Here is a 15,101-nt window from a genome sequence, read left to right on the forward strand (position 1 = left end):
CCTTCACTTGTAAATTGTTAATACAATGAGAAGTTTTGGAGGATTTGCTGGTTTTTCTATTAGCATCAAACAAGTCCACCCTTAAACTGATTGTGCAATGAGCTTATGTTCTCAGTCGCGCACACAGTACTCAGGAATGTTTTTTGTGGGCTGCCGTACAGATATGTTATAAAACAGCCCCAAACTGGCAAGATTTCTCTAAAACAAAAATCCAAACAAACAGAGCCTGGATTATTAATGGAGATAAGCTTTCTCAACTGATTAACAATAACTACCGCAAGCCTGGATTCAGCTGCGGAGTTGAACATCTTTGTGAAACCACACAACGTGGGAGCTCTGCATGTGGATTACACAGGGGTAAATAGTACATTATGGCCATTAACAGTAGACGACTAGCAGAAGATTCCAGTCAAAGCCTTTGTACATTAACAATCCCTTATGGCAGCAGGATGGTTGGAAGGCAATTAAAAGGGGAAAGTCAGTCTGTCATTTAAAGGAAATGGAACCCACTACAAAAAGGACAGGGCTCCTTTTTGTACTAACGGTAACAGCTGATTAGAGCTGATTAGGGCTCCACACAACCCACTGGGAGCGGCGTATGTGAAACTTACTGCATTGTGGGGACAGAAAGCCCCTTGGTATCTTCATCCTACAGATGCGGAAGAATCCCACTCCCAAATGGTATGAGCAAAATAAAAATGAGGTCTTGATATTGCTGTAGTGTAAATCAGGATTAAGACCAGATAAGTCAATGGAGTTACGCCAGTGTAGAACCCGGGTAAGTGAGGTCTGAAAAAGACCCAGGAGACAGCCAATGACAGAAGCACTGGGATGTGGTTAGTGAAGGGAACTGTACGTCAGGAGACCAGAGTTTTATTTCTGATTCCACCACTATCCCAGAGTGTAACCCCTTCCCCCTATAAAGGGGGATAATAAACCATGGCTATTTCACAGGGCTGTCCCGAGACCCGTTGGGGTTGATTCTCCACTCCCTCACACCAGTGTAAATCAGGAGTAGCTCCACTGAAGCCAATGGATTTACTCTAGTGTAAAACTTGCGTGAGTGGAGACTCAGACCTAAGGTTTCTGAAAGGCTGTGAGATCCTCAGATGAAAGGCCTGATGTGAATGAGAATTAACCACTGGCCTGCTGGCTGCTGTTGCACCCTCTCTGAGACAATGGTGTTCCCTGGGACAATGGCATGTTAATGAGATAGAGCACACAGCTAACACCTCACAAGCTGCGACTCTTACATAGAGCAGTGACTTAGCGGTCTCAGCATCAAGAATATAACCCTTAAACTCCCTAGAGCCACAAGTTCAAACCCTGTAAAACATTAAGTCAGTTTTCTTCCTTCTGAGGTAGCTAACTTGACTTCCATACTGTTAGGGTTCAGAAAGAGAGCAATATAGCTATATCTTAGTTAGGAGTGTAAGACTGGCTACAGTATATTCCTTTCTGGATCTACAAGAATCAGATTTAGATCCAAAAAGAGATAATAGTATCACTTAAAAATACTGATGATTAAAATCATATCTAGTGAAGCATAAAAATGAGGTAGCAGGCTCACTACCCAGTGAAGCAGTGAAAGCTCAGTGAATAGACTCTGACCGATCAACTGTTTTGTTTCATGCCCCCACTTTGAATGCATATCTGGGAACCTTTCTCCAAAGCCTTATGCTCCGTTCCATCTGCCATGCAATGGTTCTATTTCCAAGGGAAAAGGTGTTTGCCTAATGTGAGGAAGTTATTGGTAGTGCCTCTAATCAGCTGTTACTGTTAGTACAAGTGCAGTGATCAGGGGACTCAGACAACTTGTAGGCAGAGCTGTGGCTCAGTAAACGCCCGCTCAATTTAATCTCTGCAGCCCCTCCCAAAGGGATAACTAATGCACCAACTCCACCGACCTCAGTTTATTCCAGCAATGTTCACTTAAAATGGACTTCACCTCCACTGACTTGAGATGTTCTAATCATCACAGAGACATATCTTACACATACTACGATGAACTTCTACCCCATCCCCGCTACACCAGGAGTAAATCTGACCCAGGTGCTTCTTGCTATCCCTATAAAACAACAAGAACACCTCAAGTGCCCACCGTAGAGCCCTGCGTGTATAAAGCCCACAGTGAATTTATATAAGCAGCATCTACTGTATGGATTAAATCGAGGAATACTTAAAAATGTTCATTCTGCCTTCAGCAAGACTGATTCAGGCATCAACATTTTTAGCAATTTCTCTGGGATTTTGTGTGTGTGAAGTGCCTATCACGGCAAAGGGACTTTTCAGTCTGAGGCTTTGAAGTCTCTCTAGCCACAATCCTACAATAGCTTTGAATTTAATGGAGATCACAATGTGCGGCGTGAAATCTTAATAAAAAACCAAAGACTTACGGCATGGCTTCTTCCTAAAAGGAAAGGTCTTGTGCTGTCTATAATGTCCTATACTTATAAATCTGGTCAGTGTCTGATCCAAATTACTTTAGATCCACTTTCTTTATTATCTCACATTGCAGCAGCAACAAATAATCGTGCGGGCACGCTTAAATGTTGAGCTCATCTTTATAAGCAGGAGCTCTTTAAACAGTATATTTTTACAGGATACAGTAGCTGGTTACTGGCATGTGCTCATGACAAAGGAAGGTTTTTTTAACTGACTTAAAGCTTTTTATGTGATCAATTACTAAACTTTACATTTACTCTGATAATCTTTTGTTTCTCAGGAAAGCTGCTTACTTGTCTCAGAAAGTGCCCAGGTAACTACTGTGACGGGGCAAGGCCAGATGGCGATGGAAAAGTAGTGGGAGACAGATATATTAGCTCCAGGCTAAACAAATCCCTAGTACCAGGATAAGTGAAATGGCAGCTGCTCCAGGTCAATTAAGACACCTGGGACAAATTAAGAACTTTCCAGAAGGCAGGGAGAAGGCTAGGTTGATTGGGACACCTGAAGCCAATCAAGGGCTGGCTGAAACTAGTTAAAAGCCTCCCAGTCAGTCAGGTGGGTGTGCATGTCAGGAGCTGTGGGAGGAAGTTGTGCTGTTGGAGAGGCTGAGTAGTGCACACCGTATCAGGCACAAGGAAGGAGGCCCTGAGGTAAGGGTGAAGTGGAGCTTGAGGAAGTGAGGGCTGCTGTGGGGAAGTAGCCCAGGGAATTGTACATGTCATATTTCTAAAAGGTCAGCTACCATAGCTGATACTATTAGGGTCCCTGGGCTGGAGCCCGGAATAGAGGGTGGGCCCGGGCTCCCACCCACCTATACCCCCTGATTAATCACTGAGACTGGGAGAGAACAGAGACTGTGCAAGGAAGGATAACTTCTCCTCACCTCTCTCGCTGGCTTCTGATGAAAATGGCTCAGCAGACTGTGACCCTTGTCTCTAGAGAGAGAAGGGTTATGTGGATGATCACAATGAGCCTCTGAGGCTAGTGAAATCCGCCAGAAAACGCGGGACCCACGGAGGCAAGGACAGAGCTTTGTCACAACTGGTGTCAGGAGTGGGACTTTGTTCACAGCGTGGAGGAAGAAAGAGGTTTAAAAAAAAAAAGTGTGCACTGGGGTTTTGGATTTTTTTTTTTTTTTGGTTTGTTTGTTTGCTTTGTACCACAGTGGAGGAGGTGGTCAGAGCTCTGGTACAAGCCACGGCAGCCCAGCAGGAGGCCACCCGGGTTCAGGCAATGGCACAACAGGAGTCTATGCAGCTACAGCAGGAAACCAATCAATTATTGATGAGCCAGGCGACCCAAGATTGTGCCCTCTTGAGAGAGGTGGTGGACCAGCTGAAGATCCTCACCACCCAGGCCCGGGGGTCCGACGGGACGCGAACCCTGAGGGCCACTGGTTTGTCTGCCAAAGATGACGTCAGGAGATGACGTATCTCCTCTCATTTGAAAGGACAGCTCAGTGTGAGGCGTGGCCCCAGGAGCAGTGGGCCAGCATTCTCACCCGTTTTTTGTGTGGAGAGGCCCAGAAGGCCTACTTTGACTTGCCTGCCACGGATGCCACTGACTATACCCGTCTGAAGGCAGAGATCCTAGTACGATTAGGGGTAATGGCAGCGGTAAGGGCCCAGAGGTTCCATGAGTGGAAATACCAGGAGAACAAACCCCTGAGGTCCCAACTATTCGACCTCATACAACTTGCGCGCAAGTGGTTACACCGAGGTGTGCAGGCCAGAGGAGATTTTGGAGACCCTGGTCATAGACCATTACATGCGGGGACTGCTGCCAGATCTCCGCAAATGGGTAGGCCAGAACGATCTGTCCACGTACGATGAGATGATCAAACTGGTAGAAAGATGGATGACAGCCAGGGAACTGACCCGACTACCCAAGGAAGGCCCCTTTCAAAGCAAGCACCCGACCCCAACCCTGGAAGGTTGGGCAACCAAACCCCCGGGGAGTCCTAGGTGGAGGGGGGGGGGCAAAAACCAGCGGGGACCCCAGAAGGAAGGGATTGGCCTGAGTGGGGGGAACCCCGGGACTAAACCCCTAACCCCCGGGATACAGGAATGATTAAAAGCAATTATAGATGTTATGCATGTGGGGACACATAGCAGCACAGTGTCCCAGCACTGAGGAGCGTATGCAATGTAACTTGGGGGATTGGGAGGTCCCATGCTCCCTTATCCACCTTGCGGGGGTCGCATTAGCCCCGCATAATTACACCAGGCCAGTGAGGATAAATGGCGCAGAGACTACAGCGCTTGTGGACTCTGGGAGTGCCATCACCCTCATATTGGGTAAACTGGTAAAAAGTAGTCAGCTGCCAAACGCGTAGCAGTGACGTGCATGCATGGGGCCGTGAGTCATTACCCCACCATCCCAGTGGAGACAGAGATTCAGGGAAACGCCACTGAGGTGACTGTGGGCGTAGTTCCTAAACTCCCATATCCTGTAGTCATTGGGAGGGACTATCCAGGGTTTGATAATTTACTCCCCCTGGAGAGGCTGGAGGGAGGTGGGGACCCTGAGGACAGCGACTCGTCACCGGGGGAATGTCAACCCCCGATGTTCGCTGAGATTTCTCAGGATCTGTTCTCAGTTCCCCGAAAGACCCAGAAGACAAAAAAAGAGAGGAAGGCCGCAAAGGCCTTGGGAACCCGGATCCTGACCCAGGGCCAGAAGACCTCCCTAGTAGGCAGATGGACGCGAGCAGCCAACAGAGAAACTTCCACCACAGAAGGTGAGCCAGAAGCTGCCCCCAGCCCTGACGGCAGCGAGGCGTTGGAAGAAGCAGAAGCTGGCCCCTGGGAGCTTGGGCAGGTTAGTCCTGGGAGAGAGACTTTTGGGCGGGACCAGGCGGAGGACCCCAGATATGGTAACTCCAGGAAAGAGGTGGCCGAGATCGATGGGATACCCGTGCATGGGACGGTCGGGGGTCCCGGACCTTACTTTATAGTGAAGAAAGATCTCCTGTACCGCGTGGTGCAAATGCAGGAGCAAGAGATACAACAACTTCTGGTGCCACGAAAACATCAAAAAGCCATACTGAGTCTCGCTCACAGTCACCTGTTTGGAGGATACCTAGGGGTAGAGAAAACCCAGGCACGGATCCTGCGGAGGTTCTTCCGGCCAGGAGTACATGAAGATGTCCGGCAATACTGCACCTCTTATCCGGAGTGTCAGTTACATAGCCCTCGCCCGCACTTGCGGGCTCCTTTGATACCTCTTCCAATAATAGAGGTTCCTTTTGAACGGATAGCCATGGATCTGGTAGGGCCCCTAGAGAAGACAGCTCGGGGCCACCAACATGTGCTTGTTGTACTGGACTATGCAACCCGGTACCCAGAAGCTGTTCCCCTGCACAACACAGCTTCCAAGACAATAGCTGAGGAGCTAGTACAGATCTTTGCCCGGGTTGGGCTACCCAAGGAGATACTGACTGATCAAGGGACACCTTTCATGTCCAAGTTGATGAAAGATCTCTGTTCATTGCTCCATGTACAAGCCCTACGGACTTCTGTATACCACCCGCAAACAGATAGCCTTGTGGAAAGGTTCAATAGGACCCTCAAGGCCATGATAAGGAAAGTGGTGAGCCGGGATCGGAAAGATTGGGATACCCTATTGCCTTACCTCATGTTCGCCATCCGGGAGGTTCCGCAAGCCTCCACGGGTTTCTCTCCATTTGAACTACTATATGGGCGCCACCCTCGGGGCATATTGGATATAGCCAGAGAAGCCTGGGAAGAGGAGCCAAATCCCGGAAGGAACGTAGTTGAGCATGTACTGCAGATGAGAGATCGGATAGCCCGAGTTACGCCCATTGTACGGGAACACTTGGAAAGAGCACAGGTGACCCAACGAACCCATTATAACACCAAGCGAAGCTTCGATGGTTCCAACCAGGGGATTGTGTGATGGTACTGATGCCCACAGCAGAAAGTAAACTGTTGGCCCAGTGGCAGGGACCCTACGAAATAATCAAAGCCGTGGGAGAGGTGAACTATAAGGTGCGGCAGCCAGGGCCGCCGGAAATCGGAGCAAATTTATCACATCAATCTTCTAAAACCTTGGCACGATCGAGAGGCATGCTTAGTCATGCAGGAGACCCTTCCCCAGGAGGCTAATTTACACGAGCAAGTGAGGATATCATCCGACTTGACGCCGATCCAAAAGATCGAGGCAGCCGACATGATTAATCGCAACCGAGATGTGTTCTCTACAAAACCAGGGCGGACGACTGAGACCTATCACCATATCCGCACGATCCCCGGAGCCAAGGTAACACTGAGACCCTACCGAAATCCCAGCAGCCAAAAGAGAAGAAATCAAGGCCGAAGTAAAGAAAATGTTAGAATTAGGGGTTATTGAAGAGTCTTACAGTCGGTGGTCCAGTCCCATTGTTCTAGTGCCTAAACCTGACGGTACCATGAGACTCGGCAATGACTTTCGCCGACTGAATGAAACATCCCAGTTTGACGCACACCCCGTACCACGCACCGACGAACTGGGTGACCGACTGGGTAGTGCCCGATTCTTGACTATACTGAATCTGACAAAAGGGTACTGGCAGATTCCTCTGACCAAAGAAGCTACAGAAAAGACAGCATTCTCCACCCCGGATGGGCTATTCCAGTACACCGTCCTCCCTTTTGGGCTACATGGGGCCTCAGCCACATTCCAGCACCTCATGGATAAGTCCCCTTTCCTCCCCAAGCTGTGAAACCAGTGTTCTCATCTCAGTCTTGCAAGTTAACAATTAATGTGGCAGCTGAAAATCCTTTAAGACAATGGATTTGTAACCTCATGCTTTACAGAAATAATAAAAAGAAAAGGACGACTTGTGGCACCTTAGAGACTAACACATTTATTTGAGCATAAAGCATAACATAAATTTGTTAGTCTCTAAGTGCCACAAGTACTCCTTTTCTTTTTGCGGATACAGACTAAAAACGTCTGCTACTCTGAAACCAGTCATTATGCAAGAAATAATAAAGTGAGTCAGATTTAATTCAACCAAACTGATCCTTGGAGCAGCCAAATCTCTGGCTGTTGACCTTCTATGAGCCCTTGAAACACTTACAAGGAAGAATTGGAAGTGGAATACAACTGAGAGAGAAAGGCCATGTTCAGATCTAGCGCAACGATTGTGAAGCCCAATGGTGAAAGCCAGATGAATTCGAGTCTGGTATTTCTCAGGCTCTCCTGGAGTTGGAGATGAACTCTGATTTAAAAGCTCAGCTGAGAGACTTGAACATCATGGCAGCTAAGGAAATTGAAGTAGGGGGTGGTAAAAATGCAATCATAATCTTTGTACCAGTTCCTCAGCTGAAATTTTTCCAGAAGATCCAGGTCCGATTAGTTCGTGAGCTGAAGAAAAAATTCAGCGGCAAGCATGTGGTGTTCATTGCTCAGAGAAGGATTTTGCCCAAACCAACAAGGAAAAGCCATACAAAAAACAAGCAAAAGTGTCCCAGGAGCCGTACAGTTACTGCAGTGCATGATGCCATTCTCGAAGATCTGGTTTTCCCTAGTGAAAACCACGTGAGATTCCGCGTGAAACTAGACGGCAACAGACTCATCAAGGTCCATTTGGACAAAGCACAACAGAATAATGTTGAACACAAGGTGGAAACATTTTCTGGTGTCTACAAGAAGCTCACTGGCAAAGATGTTATTTTTGAGTTCCCAGAATTCCAGCTGTAAAGTGCAAGAATGACTGAATAAACAGTTTAATTGTTAAAAAAAAGCAAAACCAAAAAAAAACACCCCTATTTCATAGGCAGCAAGCAGTACTTTGCACAGCAACCAAGCTCAAAAGAGGGTGTAAAGACCAATGACACTAACAATCCATCAGAGTCAGAAAGGATGCAGAGTGTGATTTCTCAGAAACAGAAGCTTCATCTGTGGAAAGATAGGAAGTTTGGTTCCTTTGAAGACAGACAGCAACGTTTCAGACTAGTGCTGATATGATTCCTATGGCTGTGTTGTTTACTTAGTGCAAAGACCTGGCCAAAATCACTGATGTTTCAAAACCTGTGGCAAAAACAGGGTTTGATACCTATAGGGCTGAAGCTGCTAAGATGGGCTAGGCTGTCTGTGATTCACTACTGAGGCTGCGGGAGAGGCAATGAATGTTTAACATAGTTAACCAGGCTCCAAAAACACCTCTAGAATTCTCTTATATGCATGGTGATGATACCAAATCTGGCTAATAAAACATTAGTCAGTGAAAGGAGAAGAGATTCACTGAAAACAAGAATGCAGAAGATCAGCAAATATATGGGGCCAAATTCTGCGTTAATTTACACTCTGTGTGATTCCACTGCAATAAAGAGGTTCTCACAGGGTACTGATCAATGCAGAATTTAGCTCATGAACTGTATGTTTGAACATGTCTTTCCTAAAAAGCAATGTATGATTCTGTTTATTAAGGTGTTTTATATCACATCTAGTCCCTCCCTTGCAGACCACTGTCTCTGGGAGTAGCACTTTATGTCAGTAAATTCCAGCCACTGTTGTGAAAAGCTGAATGTTTATACTTAAATTACTAGTAGTCTGCTATTCTTAGCTTAGTGGTTGTAATCACAACACAGTAACCCTTACTCAGCCAGGGTTGGAAAGTTCCTCCATAGTAACTACAACCCAGTCTCAGTACTAACAAGTTTGCCCACCTCAACAGCATAAACTCTAATGGGCTAACTCCCAATCCCACTTACTTCTGTTTAACTGAAATGGATTAAAATGTGCAGTGATAAAAAGCTACAGTTATGCTAGCAATACCATGCTGTGCCATATACAGACAACTGGAAAATGAAAGGCGCCCCATAACCGATATTCCTCAGCTCCCTATATTTTGACAGAAATAATGCCACTGCTTTCCTCTGACTCCATCTGTCAGTTTGGCAAGAAGACAGTTGAGTGGGGCCTTTGTGATGTTGGAGAGAGTCACGGGAAGAGGAGTAGATGTCAGTGTGGTACCTTTCCTTTTCCTCTCCTGGCCACGGGGCACTTCCTGCAGTACAGGGGAGCAGTATGGAGTGCAGCTTTGGGGAGCAGTATGGAGATGAAGCTAGAGATGGGCATGGAGTTAAAGCGCAGCAGTGGGAGTCTGGATTCTGTTATCTGTTCTGTAAATCAGCCTCCTTGCTCTACTGCAGTGGTTCTCAAACTTTTTATATTGGCAATGCCGGGGGCTGACAGCTCATGACCCCTACGTAACCATCTCGTGACCCTCTGAGGCTAATAAACCACGACCCCCAGTTTGAGAACCCCTGCTCTACTGGGTGAAAGCAGCACTGAAGGCCTCAATCTTTTTTGTTTTCATAATTAATAAGGCATAATACCAACTCAGTGTGCTCCCCGGCAAGCAGAGAAATAACAGCAGCACCTACCCATCTCCCTGAACTCCATGTTCACAAGCTCCAGCCAGCAAGCATCAATCTCATCCAGGTCGTAGCGGCTCATTCCTTGTGAGCATGTCCTGTTGACCTCCGAAATCTCAGAGAGAGACAGACTGCTTGGGGAAACCTGTGGAGGAGACTGCTCTAGCAGGGGCGTAATCCTAGGAGAAGAAAAGGAGAGCATAAGAAAGAGCTGCAGTAGGTAAAGAATTTATCATTAGAAACCTGACCACAAACTATTTATCACTAATGCCCTGATCCTGCCATCACTTATGCACGTGCTTCACTTTAAGCATTCCCATCACGAGCAGTCCCATCAAAGTCAATGGGGCTACTGACATGCTTAAAGGTAAGGTTGGTCATAAGTGTTGGCAAGATCGAGGCTCTTACGCACACGCCTAAATTTTCAAAACTGACTCGTGATTTTGGGTGCTTCAGATTTGGAGGCCTGACTTGAGCCATGCAGAAGGCATGATTCTTAGACAGCGCTGAGCAACCACCCTATGAAAATCTGGTATCTCAAGTTGGGCCCTCAAAATTGAGGCCCCCCCAAAACACAAGTCGCTTATGAACTCTCCATGATTTTTCGGACACTAACAAAATACATTTGAAAAGATGAAGATCCAGCCTACACACAAATGTTGCACCACTTTAACTATCTCCATCAAGACAGGGTGAACCCCACCTAGCATGGCCATAGTATACTGGTATAGAAGTCCATATACTGGTACAGCCTATTCCTGCATGAGAAGGGGAGTAAGCTCCACTGGCCAAGCACTTTTATATTGTTATAACTGCAACCACATAGGGTGTTCCACCAGTGGAACTATTTCAATAAAAAGCACCTAACTGACACAGTTATATTGTGACACAATCTGTGCAGACCAGGCCTAACTTACAGGAAGAAAAATGCTCATATGCTGACACTAGATGTAGGTCTTTGAAAACACCAGGGTCCCTATTCATGTAGCAACAGCTTCACAAATGAGAAGGACAGTGAATGTTCAGCACAGAGGCAAAACCCCATGTGTTTCACCCCTGACCTCGCAGCAAATCTCAACGTTCAAGTGACCCACATTGCAGACACTCTCGGGACAGAATGCGCCTTCGTGGCGAAAGCTTGTACTGTGTGGGCACCATGGGAAGTGCAATCTCTTTTTCTACCCTTTAATGGACTAATATACAGTGGTATAGGCAGTGGTTTAACACTGCATCAGGAGCCACAGTTGCACTCCACTGAAAGGAACATGTGGCATCGTGGGAGACCTCCTGAGAGATGCTGGCTATTTCGACAGGATGCTAAACCTTCTTGGTTATCTATCAACCCATAGGGATCGTTGCCATTGTAGGTGTTGTTTTTAATTGATGTAATTGCATAAGCAGTGACTAATGTAGAAGGATGTGTGCCCTGCATCTTTTTAGGTGTGCCCCAGGAGCTGTAACAGCATGAAAAGGGCATAGATTGACTCCCCCTCCATATACCTTGGCATTTCCTCTAACTGAGAAGCAGATGGTAGACAAGACAGCCCAAACAGAGGTAAAGAAACAACCAGTGAGGAATTACACATCACTAATTTTCATTTCCTTAAAATAAAAATGATTAAAGAACCTCCAGGATAACAACTCGGCTGCTTAAAGTGGTGGGTCAAGGAAGGAGTCAGATGCTGCTGCTGTAAAAAAATACTTTGCACTGCTTGCAATTCGGGTGGGGTGACTGCCGTCAGATGAGAAAGAGAAGGATGTGCAAGAGTAAACAGGACATTGCACCAAAACAACCCATTTGCGCTTATTGAGGGGGGGGGGGAGAAGTGGGGGATGGTTTTAATGTTTTCAAAAGAAAAATAATGTGAAAACAGAAAAATATCCACATTCGACTTTGCAAAGTGTTTAGTTTTCAGGTACTGGAGAGGCTATGCTTTTCAAAATGTACAGTAAAGCACTATCCACAAGCGTGGTGCTTTGCTTAGTGGTTAGAACAAGGCACTAGGCTTCAGGAGGTCTGGGCTGTATTTCTGGTTCTGCTGCTAACTTGCTGCATGAGCTTGGGCATGTCTCTTAACCACTCGGTCTTTTGTTTCCCAATCAGTAAATAGGGATAACAATGCTTACTTGCCTCAAGAGGGTGAGGGCATCTGAAATTGATCTATGATTGGAAGGATGGTCTGCTGGTTAAGGCACTGAGTTGGAACTCTTGAAGCAGGGTGCAGATCCCAGCTCTGCCACAGACTCCTTGGGCAAGTCACTTAGTGCTTGTCTAGACAAACATTTAGTTTGAGGAAAGGTGGGGTGTGAATCTATCCTGCACCAGCCTGTCATGAGATAACTGTGCATGCAGACCCTGCTGATGCTCATTAGCAATTTGTTAATGCACTCTGATCTCATCCTCTTTGAAACTGTTAGTGTGCGTCAGCACGGTCCACAGAGACCGTTAGTGTGCGGCAGGCTAGTGCGGTGTAGAGTTACTCCCCAGCTTGCCATAAACTCATTGTTTGTGTAGACAAACCCTTATTCTCTCTGTTTCCCATCTGTAAAATAGGAATAATAATCCTTTCCTTCTCTCACCCTTCGCTTTGTCTATTTATACCTTACAATGTTTGGGGTAGGAGCTCTCTCTTACAATGTGTATATGGAGCACATAGTACAATGGGGACCCCGTCTTGGTTGTGTCCCCTAGGCACCAGCTTAATGCAAGATCAGGCCCACTGATCTTCTCCAGCAGGTGATGATCCATAGCAGAAGTGGAAAGCATTACTGCATAAGGTATCTGAACATGAATCCCATGGATTAGCGATAGAGCCCAATGCACACTTCTGGCTGAGACAGCATGAATATTTGTAAATGAGTTTTAAAAATTGTATAAAGATTGAAGTACCTCGAAGCCGAGCCCTACAGTCAGGGGTTTATTTGTTCAGGTCCAGGACTGCACACTGAAAGAATGAAGATAAACTGAGCTTATAGTCAAAGCACAGGTGAAACCATGTGTCTGCCGTTTGGGAAATTTTCCATTTAACTTTGGAAAACATATAATGGGTCAAAAGTATCGCAGATGTATCCCCATCAAAGTCAATTAACTTCAATGAAGTTACACAAGGAATGAACTTTGCCCACACTATATACTGGCACTAGAAGTTGCTCTGAATTTGTTTGTGTTTGCTGGGCTACTCAACCCTAGGGAGTGAATTTGAGTTTGGGGGATACACATGAGGAGTTTGGAATTTAGCGAAGAGTTTTCCAAACTCCCTCTAGATTGCGGTAACAACTGAAAGTGCCCAAAGATCCCACATTTTAGCCAGAAACTAGGCAGAGAGGTTTAGGCCCAGATCAGTAACGTCATTAAGTAAATCCCCTCTGAGTATTTGGCTTTGTGGCCATCAGGCTTTCTGAAACTGAGGCAGGATTCCAGCCACAGCATGCAAGCCAGCTGTGCGGTGAACTCACCTGGATGCTTAGAATGCTGCTCCTTAAGCATTCACAGCAACCACTGAAAATGCTGCCGTCATCTGGGAACTTTACTTTTCTCAACAGCACTTTCCTTTCCAAGAAAGCCTGCCAACGGAGGACTGGGGTCCTGCCTTCTTGTGCCCGCTATGCTTTCAGGAGTCCATTTCAGTGAATGCCTTATTGTGCCATTATGATCCCTAAATCCTGGCCTTAGAATGTAGAAAACTGTTAAATAGGCATCTTACCAAACAACAACAGTTCGCAGCTCTGTAGAGCCTTTCATCTAGGGAACCCAAGTGTTTTACAACCATGGATGAACAGAGCCTCACAATATCCCCAGTTTACAGATCATGGAACAGACTGATCGGTCCAAACTTGTCCATACAATGAGACAGTGGAAGACCTGTGAATAGAACCCAGGAGTCCTGATTCCCAATGCCTGCTTTAACCTCTAGACCACACTACTCTAAATTTATTCTACCTTCCCTCTCCCTTTTTAATGATGCCCCCCCATCACCTAGTTCTGCACAGGAAAGCTGCCCACCCTGTGATGCCATTACTGGCCCGACATATCCTTGCACACAGCTATGTCCAGGAAGGACTTAACAGCCATTCCAGACATTCCTTTTCTCCCAGAAATCACTCTCCCTCACGTTAGTCTGAACAGAAAGTATTGTGCAGAGCCCCAAACTTGCAATGTTTTTATTTGCAAGTTTGATCATGAAATAATTTGAATTAGCACAAATGTGCAGGGGACGAGACTCAGGTTAGAGGTCTCCTTATTCCTCCAGCCCAGCTCGGGCAAGTCTGCATTACACTGGAAGCTACGAGGAACGCTACCAAGTCTGATGCTGCCTCTGGCACAAGAAAAACCACACAGTGCACTGAGCTGTGTTAGGCTATCTGCAACAAGGCTTCTCCTTAACTCTAAAAGGGGGGTGACCCCCTCAGTCTTTCATTTATTTTTACTGCTCCCTTAAGGGAATCCCTTAGCCCTAAAAAAAACAACGAGAAGTCAGCCCTAGGCAATATGACAATGATACAAGAGAGAGCAGCTATCAGTTCTTCGGGACACTGTCCATCACTGAATGCATTTTCCCCACACAGCATGAGAGAGTTTGCTGGCTTACCTCCCTCTGCCACCCTGTCCTACAGCCTTAAGAGCCGCCTACACAACAGGCTCTACCTCCTGCACCTCAGAAGCTTCCACACTCAATAGATGTAAGCACGGAGCTGCTGAATTTGTTTTACAAAGCCGCTCAGTGGTCTGAACACAAACCCAGGAGCCAGGAACTCCTGAGTTCCAAGCCTGGCTCTCCTACTTGCGGTCTCTGTGGCCTCAGCCACTTTCCGCCTAAGTTTCCCCTTCTGCTAAATTGGCTTCATAATATTACCAACTTCAGGAGTAATAAACATGCCATCATATTCAATGTTTAATGGCATATTTTATTCCTTTTTAAAAATAGATGACTGTTATCAATAAGAATTCATCTGTTCTTCACACACTCCATTCTTGCCTCTTTTACCCTGCATTCAGCAGAATCCCAGATTTCAAGAGAGCCATAACCAATACGAAAGCTTTGGGCCGAGGTCTCTGTGGGAACAACCTATCTTTCGAGGAATTAAATACTTTCCTCTCTCACCATGAAGAATTAAGCCATTTTTTCTCTTCATGTGGCACTTTTATTTCTTCCTGTCTTGTAAGCATTACTACACATCTGTTGGCAGCAACCTCCCACATGTTTTGATTCCGAAGTCAAACAAATAACCCTACCTCCGGCTAAATCTGTCTGCATCCATCTCCTCACA

General features: G+C 46.3%; 1 protein-coding gene and 1 pseudogene across 3 annotated transcripts in view; one reads left to right on the plus strand and one right to left on the minus strand.

Moving 5' to 3' along the window:
• The window catches only part of JADE2 (jade family PHD finger 2), a 152,324-nt gene that overhangs the window by 53,799 nt on the left and 83,424 nt on the right, over nucleotides 1–15,101 (minus strand). For all 3 annotated transcript variants that reach the window (XM_048861811.2, XM_048861814.2, XM_048861810.2), the window contains exon 5: nucleotides 9,843–10,012. In XM_048861811.2, coding sequence (XP_048717768.1) covers nucleotides 9,843–10,012 — 170 coding nt within the window. The remainder of the gene's footprint in view (nucleotides 1–9,842; nucleotides 10,013–15,101) is intronic.
• LOC125641620 (small ribosomal subunit protein eS7-like) lies at nucleotides 7,568–8,197 on the plus strand (annotated as a pseudogene).

Source organism: Caretta caretta, chromosome 8 (genome assembly GCF_965140235.1).
Source record: "Caretta caretta isolate rCarCar2 chromosome 8, rCarCar1.hap1, whole genome shotgun sequence".
In the NCBI taxonomy this organism is placed as follows: domain Eukaryota; kingdom Metazoa; phylum Chordata; order Testudines; family Cheloniidae; genus Caretta; species Caretta caretta.